Source organism: Podarcis raffonei, chromosome 9 (genome assembly GCF_027172205.1).
Source record: "Podarcis raffonei isolate rPodRaf1 chromosome 9, rPodRaf1.pri, whole genome shotgun sequence".
In the NCBI taxonomy this organism is placed as follows: domain Eukaryota; kingdom Metazoa; phylum Chordata; class Lepidosauria; order Squamata; family Lacertidae; genus Podarcis; species Podarcis raffonei.
Genome location: NC_070610.1, coordinates 40,126,995 through 40,154,579, shown reverse-complemented (window position 1 = coordinate 40,154,579; position 27,585 = coordinate 40,126,995). Strand labels below are relative to the sequence as shown.

Sequence of the window (27,585 nt, the reverse complement as noted above, 5' to 3'; positions counted from 1 at the left end):
AACAATCAAAGGCCTTAGTTACGTTTGGTTATCCTTACATGGAAAAAATGTTGGGTGGTAGCCACCTGAAGTTTACTCAGCACATACCATTGAAAATCGGAGGTTTCCACATGCACACTGACTTCTCCATCCTCTATCCATGCAAAAGGGATGATCACATTACAGCCAGTCAAAAACAACTGAGGGTGCAGAGCTTGAAGTGTGTGCCATGGGGAGAGTCTTGAGGGCCATATAGAGAGGTCTGGAGGGCTGTATTTGCATCTTGGGACTGAGTTCTCCAATCCTGGTAGAACTCCTGATAGTGGCAGGCAATTCATGACAGCTTGAGTCTCATCTATAGCACCCAGGAGCTTGTTCATCTGTAGGCCCCCAGAAGCATCTCCACTTCTGCTTCTCCTGAGCATAGTCTTTATTGCAAGTATTTGACAGTGCTGTGGCAGGCCACTCTCGGCTCAGAAGCAAGTTTCCGGCATGATGCCAAGTTGGAAAGGTCCATATAACTTGAAGAGATGGATTAACCGGGCTGGCCTTCTCATTACATAGTGGATGCTGGGGGCGGGGAGGAACACAGACTGGTGGAATAGAAGAGTTCCCAGTGGCATCCAGGTATGTTTATCTGTTTGGGGCAAGCTACATATGATGCAGTGTGGTGTAGTGGTTTGAGTGCTGGACCAGGGTTCAAATCATATGCAGCTTAATCATCAAACTCACTGTGTGACCTTGGTTCAGTCACTCATTCACTCTCAGCCCGACCTACCTCACAGGGTTGTTCTAAGGATAAAATGAGAAAGGCGGTGCCACCTTGAGCTCCTTGGAGGAAAGATGGGATAGAAATGCAATAATAATTAGAATAGTGAAGGTGTTTAACTCCCAACAATTTTAGAATAAGGGGAAAGGCTTTATGTGGCAGCCAAGAACCTATCCGTGTTTGTATTTACGGTAATCGGCGACTGAACACAGTAGAACCCAAGATGATGGGAAGTCTTAAAATGTGCCGCCTAACGAGTGCCTCGCTCTTTCTTCTCTCCCCCCCCCGCACCTTGCTATCTTTCCTCCTTTTGTGTCGCTTCTTCTGCTCCCCCCCCCCGCTCCGCTCCTGCCGCGGCGGCTCTTCCGATTGGGCGCCCAAGAAAGCGCCTCCTCGCTTGGAGCGAGAGGCCGGGGAGGGGCCAGAAGAAGCGGCTGAAGCCAGCTGTCCAAACGCACGTTTCCAACATGAGTTCGCCGGGGAGAGGCTGTCGAGCTGGGAAGGCGAGCGGCGCTTTCCCCTCAGGCACCGCCGCCGCCGAAGAAGCAGCAGCAAGAGCCGCCGACTGCCGCTCGAGCGCCGGGCGAAGCGAAAGGGGAGAAGCAGCGCGACGGGGTGAGTGGAGGAAGCGTGCGCCACAAAGCAGGCGGCAACGGAGCGAGCGCGCGGCGGTGGGGCTGCTCGGGTCGGCGGCGCGCGGCCACCTCTCGCTGAGGCGTCGAGGAGAAAGACGTCTCGTCGCCGCCAGCCGGGGCAAATGGGGACCCTGGACAGCGCTAGGGCGCGGAGGGGAGGGGCTGGCGCTGCCTGGCGCGCCGGGGTGTGGCCCTCTCCCGCCCTTCTTCGCCTGCTCAAGCGGTGCCTGCGCCGCTCCCTCGGTCTAGCCCAACCTTCACCGCGCGCTACCGCTTTCCTTCTTCTTCTGCCCTAAATTGGTTCGCGAATGCCTTTCTCTGGGCATGGTCCACTTGAAGCAGGTGATGGGGGGGAGCGAGGGGTATTGTTGCCGTTTCCCTCACCTTCCTATGCGCACCATTCCTTCACTGCCCCCCCCCTCCGCACGCGGTTGGTGGTTTGGAAGCTCCGCAAAGTCCTGCCAATAGCAAAGCGGGTTCCTCAGCCAGGACTCCTCTCCGGACCTCCCTACCCTTTCCACAGAGGAAAGACGGGCCGCGACGGGCAGCTCTCTCCTTTCCCGCCCTGCTGGTGCCGAGGCAGGTCCTGCGCCCGGCAAGAGGCTCGCGCGGTCTGAAGGTAACCGGAGCCGCCGCGGGAGCCTGCGGGCCCCGCCTTCCCCCCTCGGCGCGCCCGTCCGGCTCTCGCTCTGGCTGGTTCCCACGCTCCGGCCTCCGGAACACGGCAGAGGGCGAAGCGTCCCGGGTCAGGGCAGCGGGGTCAGGACGAGCTCCGGGCTTCCAGGCAGTGGCAGCGGGGCAGCTTCGTGGGAAAAGGCGGAGCGAGCTGCTTCCACCCTCACCCTGTCAGGAGCTGGAGGGAAGGTTGCTGCCGAGGCCGCGCCGGCCTTTCCTCGGGCCGAGTCAAGAGTTGTCCAGAGTCTTCCTCAGCGGCCACCGTAGCTGCGCCCCGAAAAAGCAGCTCGCATGCTGTGCAAATACTTGCATAGGCTGGATGGCTGCTTCTTTAAATGTTATTTGTTCGTTATTGTTTCGTAACAAGATTTGCTCGGCGCTTTACAACTGTAACGGTTCTCAAAGCAGTTTGCAAGGATCTGTTGCATTTAAAAACCAAACCAAACCAAATCACAACTCCCCTTTCTTCCAAGGTCAGGATGGCGTCCGATTTTCTTCGCCCCCTTTTAGCTTCACAGTTGTCATTTTGAGATCAAGGCCAAAATCCCCACTCAGCCATGAAACTCACTGAGTGACCTTGGGTCATCACGTCTTTTGGCACAGCCTACCTCACAGGGTTATTGTGAAGATAAGATAGGGAAGGGTAGAACCATATATACAAGTTTTAACTCCTTGAAGGCAAGACACACTATTGATAGAATTGTAAATAAAATGTTTTTTAAAAACAAAAAAAAATGTGTGGAGGAAAGCAGAATGGATCAATCATTTCATGTGCTCCATGGCTGGATCTGAATGTCCCCAACTTTAGCATTGTAGCCACTTATGTCACACTGTCTCTATCTTACAGGTATGTAGCTGTGTTGGTCTGCCATAGTCGAAACAAAATTAAAAAAAAGTGTTCATGCACACGAAAGCTCATACCAATAACAAACTTAGTTGGTCTCTAAAGTGCTACTGGAAGGATTTTTTTAAACTTTGTCTCTATCTTGTTATCAATTAAAATAAGGAAACTAAAACTAGAATCAGTAGTCAACAGAAGCAAGGAGGAAAACAGCAGATGAAACCATGGTATAGTGTCAAAACGATCAGGAAAAATTCATCAGAAATGACACAACCCAAAATAAGGCGTTTATTCCCGTTAGAGAAGAAAGAAGGAAATGTACTAGCTCGTTTTCATGCTTTGGCACCAACGCTATCTCTGGTCTGTGGAAAATTTCATCTGTAGATTTTTGTGAATCAAGCACAAACCAGGCCAAGGCTGTTTTTTTTCTGGTTATTTGGCCATTGTATCTGAGTATGCAAAATAAACAAAACAAAATTCCAATACCCAGTTGCTTCACCATTACCACCTTTCTTGGAGATAGCACTAAAATATATAGTTACACAGGGTGCATCTTAGAGTGCAAGTCAGACTGATTTCAGACATTAAATTATTGATACTTGCTTCATATTCTATAAAGAAACATCCTCCCCCCATCCCAACTCTTGCAATGTTGAGCATGATGTAGACTATATGGCAAAAGGCTGCTAGTTTTAACTCTCCTTTCTTGTCCTTATGAATTCTTTGCCTCGGTCTCATCTACATAACTTCCAGCAAGTTTAGAAAATAAGTTCTTATTTTAAAACCAACTGGACTAATTGGTGCATTAAAACCAACTGGACTTATTGGTGTGATGCTATCGCATGCATCGTATGGCAATGTCTATTGAAAGCAGAGTTAAAGTAGAATTAATCGCTACAGGTTAGAAATATATTACTTTTCTGGTTTATGATTGAGCACTTGGGGACAGCATTTTAATGTTTGTCAAAGGCTCCATTGTTGAATCTGCTGTTGTTTCTGCCATTTGTGTTCATGGTTGTGAAGCTAAAATTAAGAACTGTTTAAAATCTTGAAAGTTTCTTAGTTTCTTAGCCAATTTGCCCCTTTTCTAATCCAGTATGAAAACATGCAACTGGCATATGAGTAAAAAAACAAATAAATTAGTATGGTTTTTATTAATTATCTAACTGTATTATTGAGTAGTTGGAATTTAGGTAGCACTTTAAAGACTTAACAGCACAGCTCTACACACATCTCTACACAGAAGTGAGTCCCGTTGAGTTCAAGGGGACTTAGGCTCAGCCTAACGTATTTACTGTGGCATAAGTTTTTATGTCCTTGTTTTGTCAGGTGCATCTGACAAAAATGGATTCTCGTCCACAAAAGCCTATGCCAGAATGTATTTGATAAATTTTAAGAAACCACCAGAAACTTTGTGACTTTATTATACTTCCATATGGGTTGTAATTTACCACCTACTTGTTGTTGGCATCCATCTGTCTCAAGAGGCAATGGGTTGCACCTCCTGGGAGGACGTCAAACCTTAGTGACAGGCCTGGGCAGTGTGTATGGAGGTCCTCCCAGCAACTCCTGCAGCTAAGCTGGTGCCAAACATATTGCTCTGTTTTCATTTGACCACATCAATGAGGTCAAGAGTGGGGGTCTTGTTGTCTGGGCCACCTACTGCATGTATTTTATTCTACTAACTTTAGACAAGCACGGTGAAAGAACAATATCTTTCAAAGTACGTTGTGTAATACCAGAACAATATAGAAAGTGAGGTTAATGAGAATTATTTCATGATACATCTTTATGGAGTCACAAAAGAAGGTTTTAATGTTTAGCTCACCATCTCACTGGTTAAGGATAAAGGTGTCTACTACAACAATTAACGCTGTTGTCAATAATTCTTTTTGGAAGGCAACAGTTTCGTTAATGGACGACTAAGATAATCAGTTTCAAGGTATATAATTTATTGGTGGATTTTCATGTCAGATCCAAAATAAAAATGTGGATGTGCAAAATACAGCTTGCAATGTATTTTGGTTTGTTTTTAAAATCCAGACAGTCGGGATAAAGGGTTTATGGTTATGCTTCCAACTGTCTGAGTTCATAGAATATCGTGAATTCTGCATTTTTAATGTTATAAAATCAACACACTCAAAATGCAGCCTGACCTTTGAGTGAACAACTACCACCACTACACTTTTGGTTGATACTCGATTAGAATAATTAAACAGATCAAACCTGAAATGTTGCAAATTCAAGTATCTGTCTGTGGAATTCACTCCTGTGGGTTCTGATGTGAGTTTTGAATACCTAATGGATCTTTCAACTGTTGTTGACATAAAATTGTCAGTAGTAATTATAGTTTTGTAATTGGATTATTTTGTATATTTTAAAAAATTAATTATCTTGGGACAGTTTATTTAAAAGGTAGCGTATACATTTCTTTGATAAATGAATGTAATTTTGTGGAAAATACAGAGGACTGGGATGAATAAATTTAAAAAGAACAAACCAGAAGGTGCTGCCTTCACATTGAAGTTCCTAGGTTGGTGATGACAACAACTCTGATAGAGGCGGCAGCTCCTGGAAAATATGGCTTCTTATATAATAAAACTAATATTTGTTTGAAATGGTTACATTGGCCGGTATACTTTTTATGCCATTAAGGAGAAGTCAAATATTGTTTTCACTGCTATCAAAAAGTAGTGAAACAGTCAATTTTTTTTCACTTTTTTATCAAACGGTAGGGAATGAAATCTTGCTCCTATGTGTATTGCTGTGATTCTGAAACTGAGATTAGGCTTTATTATACTCTGTCAATCATGAGTAGACCAGATAGGCTGCTAGATAAAAGGCAGGCAGAGATGCCCCAATCAGCTGAACTGATCATTATCTCTAAATAGAAGAGCAGTCAGAAGATTCCTTTCACTCTACAGTTGGGAAGGAGAAGAAACAAAGTGGAAAAGGTCACTAACTGATAATAGCCAGATAATTATTTTGGTGTTTCCCCGCCCCTGACAACTGAATGTGAAGCTAACATTGCAGTAGACTAGAGTATAATGCAGTTATTTGAAATATATTGAGTAATTTTTTTTAATCAGTTTATCAGCTATATGAACTCCTTTGAGGTAATCCATGAAGTACACAAATCTGGCTCCTATGGCACAAACATTTGTTACATTGCTATTTAATAGCAATAGGTGCATTTCTTTATTTTCATTTGTCTTGCCTTCTTTTCCCTTGGCCCCATAAGATGTAGTCTCCATCATGGAGAAACGAAGTTGATAACTGGGTTTATTAAACCTTATAATGTTTTGGAGGGCATTGTTTGGAAAAACCCACCAAGCAAAAAAACTTGTTTGCTTGGAAGTCATACCCCACTGAAATCCCCGGGGCTTAGGGCCAATTCACACCAGTAGGTAGGCTCCACACATGGCTAGATTCCACATATAAAGTAGAACGAGCCTCAGTCTTGTGTATGTTCCCTGCAATGCTATATATATATATATATATGCATGCACACACAAGATACAGAATATATGCCTCATCCACATGCTGCAACTACTCCCTTCTGTTGCATAGGTGGAATTTGAGCCTAGTATATTTGTGTCATTATGTATATAGACAGGATGTATTCCACATATCACATTGTACATACAGGGCAGGGGAGAAGCCATCCTAGCACACGTGGAGCCAAAATGCTGTGGCTTTTAGGAATGTGCCTTTCCTTTCAGAGAAGTATGTTTAGGACTGCGTCCCTGAGGGAGCAAGCTAATCATAACCAACTATCGGCTGAACCAATCTTGCAAAACGTTCTGCCAAAAAAAAGAGCAACATATTTCATGGATATAACCTTTCTTGCCTTCTGTGTAGAGAGAGAATAAATCAAAGTGGAGGCCCATGTACCTTTCTCAGATGTTGTCGTAGAGGTCTCTTTCATTGCACAGGGTTTACAGCTGCTAAGTGCTTCTGTTGCAGCAATCACATTTGGCAGCAGCTGAAACCATGTTTGTAACCTGAGTTTCCCCCACTCTTTCTTTCTTGTGCAACTATGGATTTTCTCACCTCAAATGCATACTTAATGGGCATTGAAATAAATCTGTTGAAGATGTCACAGCTGGACTTTTACAGCTTCCTGCAAGTATGAAGGCAGAACATGTAGAGGATTACAGTAGTTAAGTAAAGAATAGTTTTGAATTTTTTGAACTCTTTTAAAACCAACAAGAGTTCAATATAATTCATCTGAGTTCCACTTTATGTTTATTTTAGTAGAGTAGTGGGGAGCATGGATAGGCATGGATATGTATATGAAAGGTTAAGAGAATAATGGCTTTATATTTCCGTATGTAAAAAGTCAGGGATAATACACATAAACAGTTTTTGGAAAAGCAGATTTGTCACTTGTATTGTTATATCCCTTGAGCACAGTCCAGCCCATATTGTAATTAGGTCACTTGTAACACGGAGAATCTTGGAGAATAATTTGGTTTGTTTATGTGTGGGTGGAGATATATATATGAATGGGACTAAGTATCATTTCTTAGCTCCTTCTGTTCAAAGTGCCCAGGGTCCCAGACATGCCCACTTGAAAGTGATTGCTTAAATAACATTAATTATATAATTATGCAAGAAAAATATTGCAATAATGAATTTATTGCATTGATAGAATTTGGATGGAAATTTCCATTTGCCCAGTTTGTTAAAATGCTTTAGACAGCACTCCCTAAATGCTTTGAAATACAGTTCACAAAAAGGTTAGTTGTGTTTGTTTGTCTTTATTGCCTTTCCCATGAATTCAAGGAGGTTAATAGCATTGCAATAAATATGCTACCTTTTACAAAGCTTGGACATACTCAGTCACTACTGATCCTTACTAAACTAGGCTAGCTCTTCCAGATGTTTGGAATGCTAGTTATATCTATACCTCTCAGGGTGGGGTTTGAGATGAGCCCCCCACCATGCCCAGGGAATCTATCGCCAAGTAGGGATGGACAAATCAGTGCACATCTGGTCCATGTCAGTTTTGCATGTGTTCATTCATGAGTCTGTTCTGCCCCATTCATGGATTAATTGCATTTTTTAAAGTCCATAGAAAAATGTATTTAGATATGCACTTAATAATACTTTATAAAATATATATTTAAATGCTTATTCTAGCTCAATGTACACATTTCTTGACATATTGTATCACAAAAATGTATACTTTTTGCATTTTGGTGCATTTTTAAAGCTGAGAACTATGTTAGCTATTTCAGAGAAGCATGAAATCCAATAGATAATTACATTCTGATCTGTGCATTAGTCCAGAAGGTGTAAATTAGGTCAGTTTGCTTAAAAATGTGACCTGAACAAAATTCTTCTCCATCTGTAGTGCCAAGAAAGGGAAAAGAGAAACACTTTTGAATTTAGACAAAGAGAGATACAGTTGCTACGTTTTTGGACTTGACTGGTATAAGCCTTAGGGATGTCCTGTTGCTTTTGACAATTGATGCCTGTTTATATACTTGCTTCCCATTCAACATAACTTGTTTGTTTGAAGATAACCAGAGCATACAAAAGCAGTGCAAATCTCCAGGACTCTTTCCTCACAAGGACACTGACCCTGTGAAAGGCTATTCCCTGGCATGTTCTATGTTCTATGGCTTGGGAAATTGGGCAACATGAAACACTATTGTGTAATATGAAAACACAAACTTTATCACCCAAAAGCTTCACAGTATCAGTGAATTGTGTCACCATTCTGTGGAAGAGAATTACAATATTTCAAGTAACTAATGGACCAGTGCTACTAAGTTAGTAAATAAATTGGAGAAGCTTGTTCACATTTATTTATTCGCCTGCCTCCCCCACCCCCACCCTGACAGGGGCTAAATTCAGCTTACAGATAAAATAGGAACAGCTAAAAACATAACTAATGAGAAATATTTAGCATAAATATAACCACAAATTTAATATATGTAGTTCATTTTAAAAAAATACTGTGGCTTATGGAAGGAATGTTTTTTGGTGTCAGTGTCAGATGAAAAATGGGGAAACGATTGCACATGTTAAGCACTACTTTGGCTGGGAAGTTTCCTAGAGCTTGGTTAGGTAAATTCAGAAATTGGATAATTTCTTTTCCATAAGTTTTGATCTTCTCCATTGATCCCTTGATATCATCCTTTGAATCTGTTTGTGTGAGATGAGCTTGGTGTCAAAAAGGTGAATTAAAGGTCTGTGAAATGTTAAGACAATTTGCCAAGGTGACGTTAGGGTCATTTTAGATAACTTAGAAAAAGATGAGTCTGGGGGTTTTCCTCTAGTTTTTAAAGTTTAGCTATCCAGTGAGTCTTATAATTGCTGACCTAGTTCCAAATCAAGCTGAAGGGAGTTAGCAGCCTCTACTGACTACAGTAATGTTTTGCATGTTTATTCTAGAATGACAAACAGAAATATAAAAATTAGAAAAATCACAGGATGGGTGAGATTCTAAAAAACACACCAGAAAATCCAACAGAAAGGTTACACTGTGTGTGTGTGTGTGTGTGTGTGTGTGTGTGTGTTTGTGACATGGAAGGGGAGTAGGTAGAGACCAAACAGACTAGAATTTGATTAAAATGTTAATTAAAAGTACTTTTTATAATCAAAGCAATTTATGCTAGTTGGCATGCTGATGAGTTCCAACAGTTAATATGCTGTACTTTCCCTTTTTTTCTTAGTGTACCGAAACTGCTCAAAATGAATCTAGTAGCACAGATACTATGTCAGGATTTCTACATGGATTTCATCCACCATTTACATAAATATAACATTGAGGAGCAGTGGCGTAGCGTGGGTTGTCAGCACCCGGGGCAAGGCAAGTAATTTGTGCCCCCTAACCCGTGGATTTGCGCCCCCTAACCCGTGGATTTGCGCCCCCTAACCCTAACCCCCAGATGTTGCGCCCAGTGCGGCCGGGCCCCCCTGCACCCCCCACGCTACGCCACTGTTGAGGAGTACAGTATTCAAATGTGCAATCCCTCTGCATATAGTTTGAAATGGTACAGTTTTCAAGAGTGATATGTCAAATGATTATTCTGAATAGGACAATATTTATGCTTTCAGAGGAGTAAAACTTCTGCAGTAGAAACAACGGTCTTGTGGCATCTTGAAAACTATCAAATGTATTACATTGTTATGTGCATGTGGAATGGCTGGTTCAATGAGACGTACACACACAAGCTTCTTAAGTGGTATGACAATGTTATGAAATAATAGGATGGTTTTGTTTTTTAAAAAGAGCAAATCTACATGGCAGTGTAGAAGGCATGGCATCACGAATTCATCACCTCAAGTAAAAACCCAAAATGTTAATGACTGCTCATGTGTACCCAGTAAACAGGAGCATTTTGAGCTCAAGGAAGGGTTATAAAAGAGTTAATGCTTGCACTGAGTCAAAAGCACATTGATTGTCTAGAGGCCTAGACAAAGCAAATAGTAATTAAATAATCTCTTTCCAAGCCAAAGGCTTCCAGTGACCTAGAGATGATTAATATAGTTAATATGCCCTTCAGGAGTAAAAGGGGTTGCTAAATATATGTTTCAAACAGACACATTTAGCATCAGTCGGTCCAGTGCAATGTAGTTCAGTCTGGTGAGATCCTTTCCCCCCACAAGTCTTGGCTGGGGTGGTGGGGGGAAAGAAAGTGCTTTATAATGCAAAAGACATAACAAAGATAGATGAGGGAGTTAGGCAAGATGTCGATCGTGGCTTTATATTTCCATAAGTACTGCTTACAACCTCTAGTATATGAAAACTGTACAGAGGAAAATGGGGATGCGAAGAAGGATGTTCAGTTTTGTGTATGCATTGTTGTTCACAGTGAGTGCATAGTGTGTGTGTGTGTGTGTGTGTGTAAACTTAATAAAATATTAAGTAGGGAAAAAGACAGCAAAGTGGACTGAATGAAAAAAGAAAGGAAGGAGCTACTATAAAGTACAAACTGTATACAATGGATTAATCATATGGAAGGGAATACCTGTTGGGATCCCCAAAGCACTGGAACTATATGGGTGTAACAACATGCTTTTGTGTTAGAAAAGTAAGAAAACTGAGTATATATTGGAAAATTGTTCTGCATGGTTATCTTTTTTAAAGGGATGTAACAGTTGTTTAGATTGGAGAGGATTTATTTTGATCCTGCAAATCTGCTTTCCTGTTATGGAACAAACACTGACCTTCTCCATAAAAGCTAAAACTGTATTCTGTGTCTGGCACAGCCTGTATGACACCGGCAGCTCTAGTGAGACAAAATGGCTTGTAAAAAGCTGCTTTTTTATACTATTGATCCATCTAGCCCATTATCCTCTCCACTGATTAGTAGTGGTGCTCTAGGGTGTCTGGGAAAGGTCTTTCTCATCTCTGCTACCCAAGATCCTTTTTAACTGGAGATGCTAGGAACTGAACATGACTTTTGCGCATGCAAGGCATGTGCTTTACTGAACCACAGCCCAGGGTGCATACAACGAGGTTCTTCTACGTTGGAATGGGAGACTGCGACAATGATGGTGGCTGCTGGCAGCTGTACTGTGCTAAACTGAAGTTTGTGTTCAATTCCCTTCAAAGTGTAGATTGTGAAATTGCACAAGTTTTAGGATCCTTGTTCTTCTTCCTATTAGTTCTAGTGCAGAAGCTTCCAATATTGGATTGTTAGGCTCTGCTTCTAAACAATAATTTGCAAGGAACTTGAGCAGATTCCTTGGGTCTAAGAAAATGATTTTTTTCTGTTGAAATGAGTAAGAGCAAATAATTGTAAATCAAAATACTTCACCTTTTATCTACACTGAGATGTGAATTGTGCTCAGTTGTATATTTAGTGCTTGAAAAGCAATGCAGTGTAACTATAAACACACTAATGCAATTAATTTCATTCATTTCTAAAATCTGTATGCTGCCCTTTGATGGTTTATAAAAGGAAAAGAGTATCAAGAAGAATCAAAGCCTCATTATAGTTTTACACACTGAACACTGCAATCATATACATATCTCCTCAGAAGTAAATATTGCTGAATTCTGTGGTCCTTACTCTCAGGAAATTGTGCATAGGAATGCAACAGTAATTGTTTAAAATATCCAGATAATACAAACAGGTCATTGCCAGCCTTTTAAACTCAACTGAGGGAGGTATTTGGGGTTGCAAAATTGATAGTGACAAGTAGCAAGATCTTTAAAATGGTTTCACCTGTGCTGTCGAATTTTGAAACAGAGCCCTGGTTAAGGTGGCAGGTGGGATATAAAAATTTCATAACAATGTGGACAAAAAACAAAAGAGAAGGGGAGTTTTTCTTGTACCTCTGCCCTAGGACATGTAAGTACAGTCAGCTGGAATATAGCCCGGAAACTAATTGGCAACCTGCAACAACAGTTTGCTTATTAACACATCTCCACAAAAGAGGACGCTGATTTGTGTAAAATTTGCTTCCACTAATTCATATGTACAGATACAAATGTAGAATTGATTACTAAAATTTTAATAGACGTACAATATATTGAGAAAGACTGGACAGGTGATCTGTGTGCTTGCTCAATCTGCTGTCCAGGAGCTGCTTTTGATGGGCAACTTCAAGGTCCCTGCTCTCCCTTCTTATGGGTCTTTATTTTTAAAACCAGACAGCTCACCAACTAGAGGATTCCTTCAAACAAAGGACTGTCCTCTGCAAAGGAGAGCATATGGACACCCTATTGTTTTTGCCCATTGTGGTTGATACAAGTCAACATCCTAGCTGTTGAACAATGAAGGGGGCTAAAATACATTGTATAACTTGTTATGGATTACAAATGAATATGAATATTAATGTCACAGAGCAAGCATGGCAGTTAATGAATATTAATTCACTTGTTCCCAGGGACCACTCTAAACTTCAAACTCAGTTATTTTGAGACCAATGCATTCACAAGCATAATCTTAAGGTACTTTATTCCTAATGACACAGAAGCTAAACTACATGGGATGTGGGAGATTTGTGACTGGTTCTCACTTTTAGTTTTTAATTAAAAATAGCCATGGGGTGCTTTGATTTGAGTTGGATCAATGGCCCTGTGGGAGGGGCAGTCCAGCAGTTTTGGTGCTGACTCCTTCCTTTGTGCCACAGCTCTGAACTAATTTAGAGCTGCCTGTGGCTGCCTTGAACTGAAAACGAAAATATTGGGAGGTTTAATCAAAGATCTCCTGCAGTCACGTGTTATTTGGACTCATTTTCTTTAAATAAACTCCACATTCTGCTGTAACCAATAAGCCATACTTTGGATAGTAAATTCAGTCTATGAATAACATATTTGCTAATAGGCCAGAAGTATTATGTACAATACTGACTTCATTACATTGCAAGTTTCAGCTGCTAAAATGGGACAAACCTTTAAGTGGTGTGTGCAGGTTCCTATAGAATCGTTCTGTTGGTTGCTCCATTCTATGTTCTCTAGCTGACTGTTGTTCACATATTAAAAGAAAAATGTGTGAGGCAAAATGTGTGTATTTATAATGTATTTCCATAATTTCATTTCAGCAGTAACTGGATAGGCGGTGGGAAACATTTGACATTCTAAGTCAAATAATAACAGCTCTCATATCTTAGCTCCAGCTTTGCTACTTTAGTGACAGTGTCTTGTCGCTTTGGAATCTGCTCCTGTTGTCAGCTTGATGCATCACTTGCTATGTAGGATTTAATTCTCTGCTGCAAACAAAGTTTAAAGAATCTGTGCCCAGTGTGGGGTGTGGGATGGGTGTGTGAATTATCAAAACATGTTATAGTGATGCTGTTTTTCCATAACACATTGACTTCTCCAAAGTCACTGAACGCTCCAAGAAAATTGGGTTCTTTTATTTCAGAAAAAATAATAATAATAGAAAATAAGTTCTTTAAAAAGAATTCACCATGTTTTGGCTCTAGTTGAAAAGAAAACATCAAGGCTTAGACATGTGTGGTGTATCATTCATCTCCTCTCCCCACCCCAGTGCATCTCAAATTGTGTTCCTGCCTAGGAAATAATCCAAATCCCCAGAAGTAATGCATACCAAAAGCTAGATTTACTAGGCATTTCAAGAATGATAATATGCCACCCCAATCTCTGAGTGGTGCGAGATTTCAGGGGGTTCCAGGAGTTTACCCAGGGTTCAGTTTCCTTGGAATGAGGCAGAGCAGATATACTGTGGTGTCCTTTCAGTATATGGTTTATTTCTACATATATACAACCTGAGCCTAAAATGGAGGGGATTACAGCATTAAAACCCCCAGAAGGTCTAGCTTCTCCCATAGCCACAACTTTGGAGGCATGCACAAATCAAGCATTGCCCTCACTCTCTAGCTTCTGCCTGCTTCTAGCCCAGCTTCCTCACACACTACCTATTGTGCTTCTCACTATCAACCAGGTGAGGGAGGAGGGGGCCCACCCATTGGCACAAAGCCATTTCCATTATTATACTAACTACCATGCTTAAGCCCATTAACGCATCAAGAAGCTGGTCTGGCTACTTCCAACAATTGAATCCTCCCATTAGATTTTAGCCCTTGCTGGATCCAGGATGCCCCAAATTAGAAGGGACTCTGGCATTGTACAGACTAACCCCCAACCTCCCCAAATCACAGCAATAACAATTATCTGGTTTGTTCCACCCAGATTTTGATGTGAAAGACTGAAGTCTGCATAAGCAGGAGAGATGAGCAAAAGCAGGCATCTGATGCAGTTAAATTAGTGGGATGCACCTCCCCATTGGTTGGTATATGAAACCTGTTCCAGCCTTTTAGGAGAAGGGTGTCTGGGTGGGCACTGCTGGGGCAGAGGATCTTTGCTTCAAATAGCCAATGTGACATAGGAAGTGAGAGCAATGATATTTTACACTTTACACCATAGATGGGGAGCTCCTGTTGCTCTTCGACTCCAGCTCCCATCAGCCACAGCCAGTAGGGCCAATGGCCAGGGATGATGGGAGTTGTGGTTCAGCAGCAAGGGGAGCGGGCACAGGTACCTGTATCTCCCATCTCCAACACCCATTTATAAAGCCCCCCTTCCCTTGTTCGTCCTGCCTCACCAGAGGTCCTCTTGCTAACAGGTGCATTTGCAGTTTTAAATGAAAAACTAGATATACGTAAAGTTTATGTTCCTGTCATGATTCCTTAAGACTTGTCTCCACACAGCAGTCTTCAGACATTTATAATCATGTTAGCCCAGACTCCAGATTTCTGGAAATTAACTTTCTGCCTAATACATAATTAAATAAGTGCCTCCAGAACATGACTAATCTATATTATAAAAATAAGAAGTAAGTACAAAAGATCAATAAGGTATGGGAGAGGCTTTGTGTGTGAATTTTAGTATTACAGATTAGTCTTGAATTTGATAAACATTGAAAAATAGTCTTAAGATATTCTTCCATTCAAAAAATTATTGCATGCATTGTGGTGTCAGAATCAAAATGAATTCTAAAGAGCTCCTTAATTTCATGTTTTACTTGTGATATCTGTTCATATTCTGTTCCTGTCTGTTTTTTAGAAAGTTTCTACCACACCATGTGGTAGTAACATTAGCATGGGAGAAAGGATGGACCTATTGGGCAGTCTCACCATCGCACTGAGCCTTCGATGAGGACATTGTTTCTATATTTAGTTGCTTTATGTGGAGTAAACATAATGGTCTGATTTATGAACAGGCAGTGATACAAACAGATGTTATGCATGCACAAGAGATAACTATGTATGTAGAGCTTTGATACTCTTTTTTTGTTTGTTTTTATACTCTTGTTTCAGTTTAGCTCCCCTGCCCCTGCAGGCTTGCAAAATATTAACTTGGAAGCAGCCCTTAATTGTTTTTAAGTTACCAACACCATACTTCACTATCCTCCAAATGGTTCAGTAATTTTGCTTCCTTTGTTACACTGTACCATGTTTTGCCTGTGAATACTTTCTTTCTTTGGGTGTTTTCCGATGCAACTGTATAGCATTTTAAGAACTCTACTGCCTTACTAATAAAAGAACAGCTATTTAAGCAGCTATTAAGTTAACATTTCTTTGTTTTGTGCCTACTGAGAAGTAAGGAAGGCTTGAACCCTCCAGTATCCCTGGCATTTAAGGTCTGATGCCTGTTTTATGGGTAGTGTTCATCCCTTGAAATCCATTGACTTGCTATTTAAGTCCATTCTGAATATAACTTAGTTTATTATAATCCTACATGTATGACCACATTTCTATCTGTGCAGAATACTTGTTTGTGTAGATATTTACACGTAGAAGAATGGCAATTATTTTTTCATACCTTCTGAAATCTCCTGCCATTTCTATATGCTGCCTTTCTTGACTAGGTTTTGCTGACACTTTACAGGAGCTTGATTTTCATAACTTAAATAAAAAGAACACTGCATAGAACATAGCAATAGATGTAAATATTGCAGTTTCCCCCGTGAACTGCTGTGTTTTACTTATACTCAGTTTACCTAGAATGCAATGCATACCCAGCTGAAATTATTTGCTATGGGCTGTAATGACTTCAGCCATGGTTTTCAAAGAAGGCCAAATAAATCTTTCTTTTACACATCTTAATAATAAAGCTAATGGCTTCAGAACTATTTTTGTAATACTTGTTGCCCAGATAGATCAAAATAGTTTGATTCTGCCTCCTTGTTCCAGGAATATTTCCCAGTTACTTGGCAATGGAAAGTAACCCTTTGAGAACTCCTTTGAAATAATAATAACCTCAGTGTACCAGCCAACTTCCTTTTGTCAGACAATGAGTAAGTTTTGATCTGTGATACATAGACAATGCAAGTTGGGTTTGGTGAGAAGATGCTTGTTTTCTCCAAGCAGCAAGCAAGGTAGCTTGGTACTCAACAGAGATTCAGTTTGATTGAGGTGGAGTTAAGGCTAAAGAAAGTAGCTATGTGACAAATATGGCTTCTTTTGCCCTTACTTGTTCTTGCTCTTTCCTTGTGGCAGGCTGAAACCTAGATAAGTTGAGTGAATCTCTTCTGGAGTGTTGAGTTCAGAGGATCATCTTGATAGAGGAAATAGACCAAATTCTTCTACATTTCTATGGTTCTATCACTGTCCTGTTTATCTGAGTCCATTATTGTTTATTTCTCTTATAACACTGGGTGCAAAAATGAGGGGGGTGGAGTGGAAACCAGTTCAGTAAAGAATAAATAAATGTGTTTATCTTGGACACACAATGTGCTTCAGTTTGTTGAGTTTTGATCTTTATTTAAATCATGCATAGCCTCTTATACTCTATCCCACCCTCTCAAATGGATCTTGCACATAATATCAAGCTCATATGGAGTGCACACTCCATATTCTCTTCTGGCATGTAAAGTTAAGCCAACTTGTTTATATAATCTAAGTACTTGTCAGTTTGTGCTTTTTGAGGGTTGTGTGCGATTCTGTTTGCTTATGTATATTCTCAGTATGAATAGATCTTTCGCCAACCTGGCTGGCTGTACTTTTGCTTTGTTAATACTGTAATCAGATTGGTTGGGAGACATAATGATGATATAACCAAACAACTACACTGGCTTCTTTTGCAAAAATAAACTATTTGTATATCCAGTGCTGTACTGTATATGTCTGCCTCTATGACAAAGCACACTTTAAAGACGACAGAAGACAATCTACACATATCAGTGATAATGTGTTTTGCTGCGCCTTGCACAAATCAATCTAAAATCTCTTGCGTAGGTTGGGAATGAGTAAAATTGAGTGGATCACACTTGCAGTGATGGTTTGACTAATACATAGCAAAGTAGTATGGGTCATATCTATCATTCTCCAGTGGCTAGTGCAAGAGTTCTTGTGCTAATGGATGGGCAAAGTTTCACAACAAAATATTCCACCTAGGAATTGCACTAGCAGAAGCTTCTTACTCAACAGCAGATTTTTGTTGAACCATCTTAGGTCATGCACTTGTGTTTTCTCTTGCACCACAATGTTCTGCCAGCACTACGTGACTTTAACTTACTGTTGCACTGGATACAGTCCTATGTATAATGTCCTTTATAATTTTTCAAATATGTCCGTGCATTGCAGTGGGTTGGACTAGATGACCCTTGTGGTCCCTTGCAATTCTACAATTATATGATTCTACCACATTAACATTTAGATCATGAGAAATGTTATCATGTTCTAGCCAAACTTTGATGCATCCAGATGATTGCAAAGTGATAGCAATGGAAGAATCCAAGCTCGTAGTTGCTAGTACTTAGCATCTGTTTTACACATTATTTTCAGAATAATGTGCCAAAACTGCCAAAACTGCCAAAACATGTGAAAGAAAAGTAGGGAGTTAGGTTTTGTACATTACCTTACAGGGTATTGAAGTAGTTATATTCATAAATAGAGGAGGTTATTTTTGTTTTTGATCTGGAGACGTTCCAAATTTTCTGTACATAAGGTACATAGGACTAGACAAATATTGCTCTTCAGCCTGCAGCAACAAATAAGATACCAATCTTTACTCATATTATCTTATTTTAGTTACAGAGGTGGAATCTACACATATATAAAAAAACCTCTGTGAAAGTGCCTTTTTAAAAAATGTTTTGAAAAATACATTAAATTTTCATAGCTCACTCTTGCCATCCAATATACATTTGTATATTGCACTTTGCAACACATTTAAAACATTTTATTTGCAGCTGTGTAGCTGAGCCCTTAGTGCCATTACTCCCTGTAATTGCACCATAATGGCTGTGCTAGTTGATGCTGCTAGTTAATTCGCCCCCCAGCAGCGATCATTGCAGAGGTTGGTACTGTCCCCATTGGGCATGCCAGGCACACTGTCACTCACTCACAAAAGAACACAAAGTCTGGAAGTGTCTTTATGGTCAGTGAAGGTCTGCTAGGATTGTGCCAATTAATTTGGAGAAGCTATAATTTATCCAGCTGACTCCAGGTGAATTTCTTTTGGAATAATATGCATCCACCAGAGGAGAATAAGAGGACCTAATTCTCAGTGGTATACTGGAAGCCCATATTTCTTATATCTAACCTTCCCCTCCTTTTTTTGTACTGAAAAGACAAGTGATACTGAACTGAATCCTTGAAAGATACACGAGTGAATGTAGTTTTCCTTTGGGGCTTATCCACACGTGCCTTTCCTCTGCTCTTTCCAGGCGTGGCTGCACTTTAAAGCTCCATGTCCAAGTGACCCTCCTTTTTTTGCTCCAGAGTTGTTTTCCCCATGAAAACAAATTCTTAAAAATAGAATCAGAGTAAATGGCAATCCCTCTACCTTTTGACATAAATGCCATTTTGAAGTATATGGTGCTGAAGGTGGGTTTGTGGATTTTTAATTCTTTGTGCAATTGTCCTAACCTTTCAAAGTACTGGACTGGGTGTATTCTTGCGGCTAGTTCACACATTACATCTACCATTTGGCTCTGTGTTGTATGAAGTAATTGAACATTAGGTCAACTGTGAAGTCATGCTTGTGTGTTGCAAAGCCAGAGCCTGCTGAATTAAGGAAGCTTATGTTTCTGAAGTTGAACCAAATTCAGCAAATGTACAAATGCAGTGCTTCTCTTTTCTGTTTCATCTTCTGTTGTAGGGATATAAAGCTACAGTTGTTCCTGCCATCTTCTGCTGTCGGTTAATAGAACAGACATGTTCAGCCCAAACTAGAGAAATTCACAACTTTGGTGAACAGAGACTTGTGCAGTATGTTCTGTACCAAACTGAAAGACCTGAAGATCACTGGCGAGTGCCCTTTTTCATTATTGACTCAAAGTGGGATTTCAGATGAAAATGAGGATGAATGTGCAGAAGTGCCAAATAGTTCCAAGGCTTTGCCAATTTGCAGAGAAAAGACTACGCACGGGAACCTTCCACAAAGGAAAACCAGCAGGAGCCGAGTGTATCTGCACACTTTAGCTGAGAGCATCTGCAAACTCATCTCTCCTGAGGTATAAATTATTATGATGCTTTGATGAAAGTAGTCTAAAAGACCATTCTAAGGGAGGTTTTAGAGGAATGCCTTTTAAGCAATAATTTTAAAAGCAAGACAATTTTCACTTGATGAATGCTCCTTTTCAAACTCTGTTCTTGACGTTGGGTTCTGTTTTCATTTCTAATTATGCCTAATCCTGTAGTTTGAAACCTTTTGCATTTATTTAATCTTATTTCACTACACCTTCTGTGTTTAGGGAAAGGAAAAGAAGGATGATTAAAAGCAACTCAAATACAAAATGTTTACTCACACATTGATTTAGCAGTTACTTAGCAAAATTTAAAGAGGTTAGCAACCTATGTGAAGTAAGGGTGGATAATACTTTGTGCCAGATGAACCATGGCAACATCTAGTTGGAGCAGGTTTACTCAGATTTATTCCATGTCAGGGCACCTTAATTTATTATAGCAGTGAATTTGTTGCAGCATTGATGAGAGAGATGCTTTCTGGAACTCATTGCCATTCTGGCATACTAACATGTGAAAGTTCGGAACCATGTGAGTGGGCGCAATCACATAGGTCTTTCCCAACCAAACATATCCTGTAAGGAAGAGGTAAGATGAAGGATCTTTGCAACTGGCCTGCTGCACTTGGCTTCCTAATGTTTTGATGACAAAATAGGAAGCCATGGGGAAGCAGCTGTGGTAACAAATGAAAAACCCAGGATTGCAATCCCGTTATCACAGCCAACCACCAAGTTATGTTTTAGACCACATCTCAAAAAACAAAAGATATTGTAGAGCTGGAAAAGGTGCATGGAAAAGAACTACTGGAAACCACCTAATAATGGAAAACAGTTGGAGCAACCTACATATAAATTGGTACAATATTGAAAAATTGATGTGCAGATAAGTGTGACTTGCACTGAGCACAAAGGGGGTGGTGTCTGTCATCTCATCTACTGAGCACTGTAGAAGGAATGATGACATAGTGTTGATAGAGGATTGCTGGTCAATAACAACAACAACAACAACAACAACAACAACAACAACAACAACAATAACAATAATAGCTGTGGAAACTGGAAAGGGGGAAATGAAAACTTATGGATTATAACCACAAACCTTCTGACCAGAAATCCAATATACTATTAAGGGCAAGGGCAATTTTGCTAATTGGATGCCAAATCTTTACATGCTGTTTATTACACATCTCGGCTCCTGCTTTTTACGGAATGTCTGTTTTTTTAGTCTTCTCCCCATTGTAGTTGTAGGAAAGGCACCCGTAACTCAAAAACAGTCTATAAATCCATGGGAGAGTGTGACAAGAAGCAATTTTAGTGGGCAATGCAGCAATGTCTAAAAGCATTCCTTAGTGAGACAAGTAGCCTCCCAACATTGAGTCAGACTAATGGTTCATCTGTTTCAATGCAGTCTATCCCAAATATCATCATTTTTTTGGATTCACTGAAGCATAGATATTTTTCATTGCACCACTGTATGCGGTTCTTTAAAAAGCAATTGGGCAAGTTGTCTTCCACGTGCAAAGTATGCTGCCTACCAGGAGTAAGGTATAATATTCATGCTGCTGTCTTTTAATTAAGGGTACTTAAGCTTAAGCTCATTTACCTGAGTGTAAACTCAATAAGACCTATTTCTAAATAGACATATATAGGATTGTGCTGTAAAATATATACTAAAAGAGACATCTCATTTTGTTATATTTAATGTAACATAATGTTAATGTATATTCTGAAATGATAGGATTTAGATATAACCATAGAACCTTCATTGTTGCCTCTAGACTTGGTTTGCAGTTCGTTGAACTGGTACGCTGACTGAGAAAATGTCCCAACATTGCTTTCAAAGGTGCAGATTGTTGCACGCGCATTGACTGCATTATATGTGTGTGTGTGTGGGGGGGGGAATATGCCTATCTATAAAAACTGGGGCGGGGAGATTTCAGGCTTGCTGGATTTACCAGCAAGCTTTGTTTATTTCAGCATCCTAAATTAGAGAGAGGGAGTCATTTAGTTGTTGCTGTCATTAAATAACTGAGGCAGAAACCCTTGTTGATCTACTGCAAAGCATCCAGAGATCTCCCAGTAGATTGTGACCAGCTTTCTTTCCCCTGCCTTAGATGGTCTTAGATTTGTTTAAAAGTTACTATCTCTCGTCACTGGATGTACGCAGTTTCCACATGGAAAACTCAAAAAACTGAGAAGGTGACTATCGTGCCTTGGATCAACACATGCTGCTTCCATTGACGTCAGTGAAAGGTTGTGTGCAAATATCATGGGGAGTGTATAGTGTGGCCCAAAATAGCATTTGATGAGATTCAAGATACTAGCAAATTCATGTGGGGCTTTGTTTGTTTCTTAATTCGTTGGTTGGTTTGTTTTTTAAGAAGATTGTAAGTCCAGACTCAAATAAGGAGTTGGAAAGCGCTGCACATATTGTTTCTGTTTAGATATAAATATTAATTACATCTTGTTTTAATAAGGTATAACATTCGTTCAGTTGTTCTTTTTATTTCAAATGTAGAACACAGCCTTCATTACCAGTGTAGTTTTTTCTTGAGGCAGCATGGACATACTTCCATTCTTCCTCCCATAAAACTGCTGTCTACAAAGTTCTGTGTGTCACACAACAAGGTTAATGAAAGACAATAAAACATTATGTGCCCAAGCTTGGAAATCCTGTCATTTTCACAATATGCTCATATATACTGACTCTCATATTAGGAGTCTAAATAGATAAATAGTTCAATCTTCTATTGGGGATTTCCTGCACTGAGCAGGGCATTGGACTAGGCGACTTACACAGTCCCCTCCAACTCTATTATTGTATAATTTGGGCATTCTGATACATATATAAGTCCTGAGATACAGTTGACCAAACTTCATTATGTGTTAACTGAAGGGAATTGCAGCATTATCTTTCTGTCAAAGAAATACTTCAGTCCTGAAAGCTTCCATGTATTCCATTTTCATATGTGACATCTATCCTTCATTTCAATGAACTGAGTCAATACAGACACAGATCACCTTCCTTCCTTGAAATAAATGGACAGGCACATACAAATGGGAAACTATGTGTGTTCATCAGAGCACTCCATGATTAATCACTGAGTTGGAAGGGCCAAGGAGTAATGAAGTGTATCCAATGGATATGAGCACACTGCATCTTCATTTGTCCACAGTGGCATGTGAATATGGACGCAGTATTTGGAGAGCAACATCTGTAGCTGGGCATCTTATCAATGGAATGGGCTGGGTAGTAAATTTCCATAACAGTGATACGGGCCCACAGTTGCTTGTTGTGTTAGTATGGGAACTTACAATGTGATCTCCCTGATCCATATCTAGTCTAGGGGCAGGTGCTTTGACACAGAATGCTGGTCATCTGAAAACATCAGTTACATTACACTACACCATAATGTAGACAGGACAAGTTGGGGACTCCAATGATCTACAAATAGGTGTGTTCTAATTTTGGATAGAATTGCATTCTACCTTTAGTATAAGGTTTGCAGCTCATTCTAATATGAAACTCTAATATATGAAATGCTTAAACTTGACATTTGAATTAATATGACTTTTCTCCTTTCAGTATGAAAGGTTATATCTTGCATTTCAGAGGACGCTAGCAAATAATAAAATAAAAGAAATCAGGTAAGTTAAATAAGTTAACTTTTTGCAACCAATAACAAGTGCAAAAACCAAATAGGAAGTTGGATCCCATTTACGGTAACGACTGCACAGATTATATAACAAACCCCTATGTTAGTGAAATCAGGTACCATAAATGCCAAACACAGTCTTAAGTATTAAGGTATCAAACAATAATTCAACATTAAGACACTGGAAACTTTTATCATTATGTCATTGTACCAAGACTGAATTTTGAGCAGTATTCCCTTTAGAGTTTTCCTCTCTCTATTGCGAAGACATTTTGTGTTTGCCTGTTCCTACAAATGGGAGTTGCAAAGTTGTCCTTAGGCATGAGAACTAATAGCTTTAAAAAGTAGCTGACTTTTACTTTTATTTAAAAATATATTCAGCTATATATTTCCCCTAAGAAAGGGAGGTGGGTTGCATAGGAGTCATGAATCTTTATAATGAAAATTCAAGTCAAAGCAGGGATTGGACTAGGAGGCAAAATTTCATAGCAGTCTTGCCTAGTCTCTGATCCTGCCACTCCTGGAAGCTAAGATTCCTTTCTTAATAACTTGAGTTTGTAGAACTTGAACACTGTGGCACTATGATTTTAAGCTAACATAGCTGTGACTCCTACTGATATTCAAGTGTAGGATTTGCTTCCAGTTACTTGGCGGTGGTGGTGAAGATACAGAAAGGTGCTAGTTCTTTTGCTAGTGGTTGTGTAGGAACAGAATAGGTTGTATGAGGAAGAGACACAAAAGCATTGGCTTGCTTAATTGTTTTTCTGCAAAATTGCTTAGTTAGCAGATAAGAAAGAGTAACTTAATTTTTGAGTAAATGGGAATCTAAAGTTTTCTCAAATTAACTTTGTGAATTGGGTTGCTTATCTGTTGTTTTATTTTTTTCAGGTTTTATTACCTGAAAATTAATTTTTACTGTGGATTAGGTAGTTTTTAAAATTCTGTTTTGCATCATTTATAGGAATTCTGAGGAAAGAGAAGACTTTGAAAAGCTAATCACTGACCATGCAAATGCATCAGGTAATGAGATATCTATGGCAAGCAATTCCACTTAATGCAATTAGTTGATGCTTATTAAACATTTGAAGTGGAATAAGTTCTGCACACACCACTCACATTTGTGACCAGCAATAGTGAGGGATCATGTTGATGCAGTTCATATTTTGAGGACACAGTAGGAGATAATAAATTACTTTCAGGGCTTACAGTGCAGTCTTCATTATATGGTGTTGATTCAACCTGGCTTTGGCTACTGTGGGAGGTTGACAATACGAGCAGATATTTTCTAGTGCAATTGTTGCTTAGTTTAAGAAAATATTTGTGTTGCAGAGGATTTATATTTTCTAGGCATTCACTCAAACTACTTGGTTGCTGAGAAAATGTTATCCTTTCTGCTTTATTGTGATACTAAGTGCTTTGTGTCTATTACAAACAAGCACATCTGTTGCAATAGTGAGTATATGTGCCTTTAAAAACAAGCTTCATTTTAATTTTTTTTAAAAAATTATATAGCTCAGGAATGGGAAACCTATGGCTTTCAATGTATTCTTAAACTCCAACTCTCATCATCCCTGCCCTGGAACTGATGGGAACTGGAGTCCAGCAACATCTGGAGAGTCATAGATTCTCCATCCCTGCTTTAGAAGGAGAGCACTCTCTCAAGCAGCCCCATAATACTTAAAGGGATTAAATATAAAGAAATCTCCCTTCCTCCCCAAGTCATTTGGTGATCCCTTTTGCTTTGTTATTTTGCTTTTTTGGATGGGTAGCTGCACACTCCTTCCTCATTAGTATTAGAGTACAGTGGTACCTCTGGTTAAGAACTTAATTCGTTCTGGTGGTCCGTTCTTAACCTGAAACTGTTCTTAACCTGAGGTACCATTTTAGCTAATGGGGCCTCCCACTGCCGCCGTGCCACCACTGCATGATTTCTGTTCTCATCCTGAAGCAAAGTTCTTAACCCAAGGTACTATTTCTGGGTTAGCGGAGTCTGTAACCTGAAGCGTCTGTAACCTGAAGCATCTGTAACCCAAGGTACCACTGTACACACCTCCTCTGCAATGTCATCTCTCTGTCATGAGGTGATACATGAACATTTGGGCATTTCTCCTCTAGAACTTGCACGCATACCACATGTGTTGCTTTCCAGTGGACAAGTGCCACCTCAGACTCCAAAATCCATGTTTGCTACCAAATGCTTAGTTCAGCTCTTAGATTTTAGTAAACTCTAATCCATGTCTTTTTTGTCCATTTGGAAGGACTCTTATTCATTGTCCTCCACTAGAAATGGTTACCAATTTTTTGCTCAAAACAAATAGACGTGGAAAGGTGATAGAAAGTACCTTCAGTTTCATTACATTTCCAGCAATTGTTATTGGGCAAATGATAAATTTTTGCAAGCTTGACTGGGGTCATGTACCACCTATAAATCATTTTCATAATATTCTCTCTTAAGGCATTACATGCCGTAAACTTTATACCGGTGGTCCATAACTGTTCCCAGTCAGCAAACATAATGTCATGACCAATGTCCTGTGCCCATTTAATCATAGCTGATTTAACCGTTTCATCCTGTGTATTCCATTTCAGCAGCAGATTGTACATTCTTGACAAATTTTTAGTATTGGGTTCTAACAGTTCTGTTTCTAACTTTGACTTTTCCACCTGGAAACCGATTTTCCTGTCCTGTTTAAAAACTTCATTTATCTGATAATAATGAAGCCAATCTCTTACTTTAGACTTCAGTTTCTCATAACTCTGTAATTTCACATTTCCACCTTCTTGTTCTATAATTTCCCAATATTTTGGCCATTTAGATTCCATATTAAGTTTTTTAACTTCCTTAGCCTCCATTGGTGACAACCACCTAGGGGTTTTATTTTCCAACAGATCTTTATAACGAATCCAAACATTGTATAATGCTTTCCTAACAATATGGTTTTTGAAACTTTTATGGATTTTTACCTTGTCATACCATATATATGCATGCCAACCAAACCTATTATTGAACCCTTCTAAGTCCAAAATGTCTGTGTTCTCAAGAAGTAGCCAGTCTTTCAGCCAGCAAAAAGCTGCTGCTTCATAGTACAGTTTTAAGTCCGGCAGGGCAAACCCCCCCTCTTTCTTTTGCATCAGTTAATATCTTAAATTTTATTCTGGGCTTTTTGCCCTGCCAGACAAATCTCGATATATCTTTCTGCCACTTCTTGAAACAGTCCATTCTGTCCACAATCTGCAATGTTTGAAACAAAAACAACATTCTTGGCAAAACATTCATCTTAATAACAGCAATTCGGCCTAACAAGGAAAGTCTCAAATTCGACCATATTTCTAAATCTTTCTTAATTTCTGTCCAACATTTCTCATAATTATCTTTAAATAAATTCACATTCTTAGTTGTTAAGTTAACCCCCAGATATTTCACTTTGTTTGCTACCATTAATCCAGTTTCACTCTGAAACTTCTCTCTTTCCTCCACTGTTAGATTTTTTCCCAATACCTTTGTTTTTTGTTTGTTAAGCTTAAAACCTGCCACTCGACCAAAAGCTTGTATTATCTCCAAAACTCTTTTAGTACTAGTGTCTGGCTCTTGCAAAGTTAGAACTAAATCATCTGCGAACGCTCTCAACTTATATTGTTTGGCTCCGACCTGAATCCCTTTAACCAGCTGGTCCCCTCTAATCATATTTAGTAACACCTCCAGAACAGATATGAAAAGTAATGGGGATATTGGGCACCCCTGTCGTGTCCCTTTTTCAATAGCAATTTCCTCAGTAACCACATTATTTACAATTAGTTTTGCTTTTTGTTCAGAATAAATTGCACTTATACCATTCTCAAAACCCTGGCCTACCCCCATTCCTTTGAGATTCTTTTTCATAAAACTCCAAGAGATATTGTCAAAGGCTTTCTCAGTGTCCACAAATATTAATACTGCCTTCGTATTAATATTATTTTCGAGCAACTCCATAATGTCTATTATATTTCTCACATTATCAGATAAGTGTCTTCCCGGGAGAAAGCCGGCCTGGTCTTTATGAATCTCACCCACCAAAACCCTCTTCAATCTTTTTGCCAAAATGTCTGCAAAAATTTTGTAATCCACATTAAGCAATGATATAGGGCGGTAGTT

At 39.7% G+C, this 27,585-nt stretch overlaps 1 protein-coding gene across 1 annotated transcript in view; it reads left to right on the top strand.

Moving 5' to 3' along the window:
• The first annotated feature begins 1,158 nt into the window (after window positions 1–1,158).
• Window positions 1,159–27,585, top strand: part of GUCY1A1 (guanylate cyclase 1 soluble subunit alpha 1) — a 35,256-nt gene continuing 8,829 nt past the window's right edge. Inside the window, exons 1-4 of the mRNA XM_053403029.1 lie at window positions 1,159–1,363; window positions 19,434–19,788; window positions 23,384–23,445; window positions 24,415–24,473. Of these exons, the coding sequence (XP_053259004.1) occupies window positions 19,546–19,788; window positions 23,384–23,445; window positions 24,415–24,473 (364 nt within the window). The 5' untranslated portion in view covers window positions 1,159–1,363; window positions 19,434–19,545. The remainder of the gene's footprint in view (window positions 1,364–19,433; window positions 19,789–23,383; window positions 23,446–24,414; window positions 24,474–27,585) is intronic.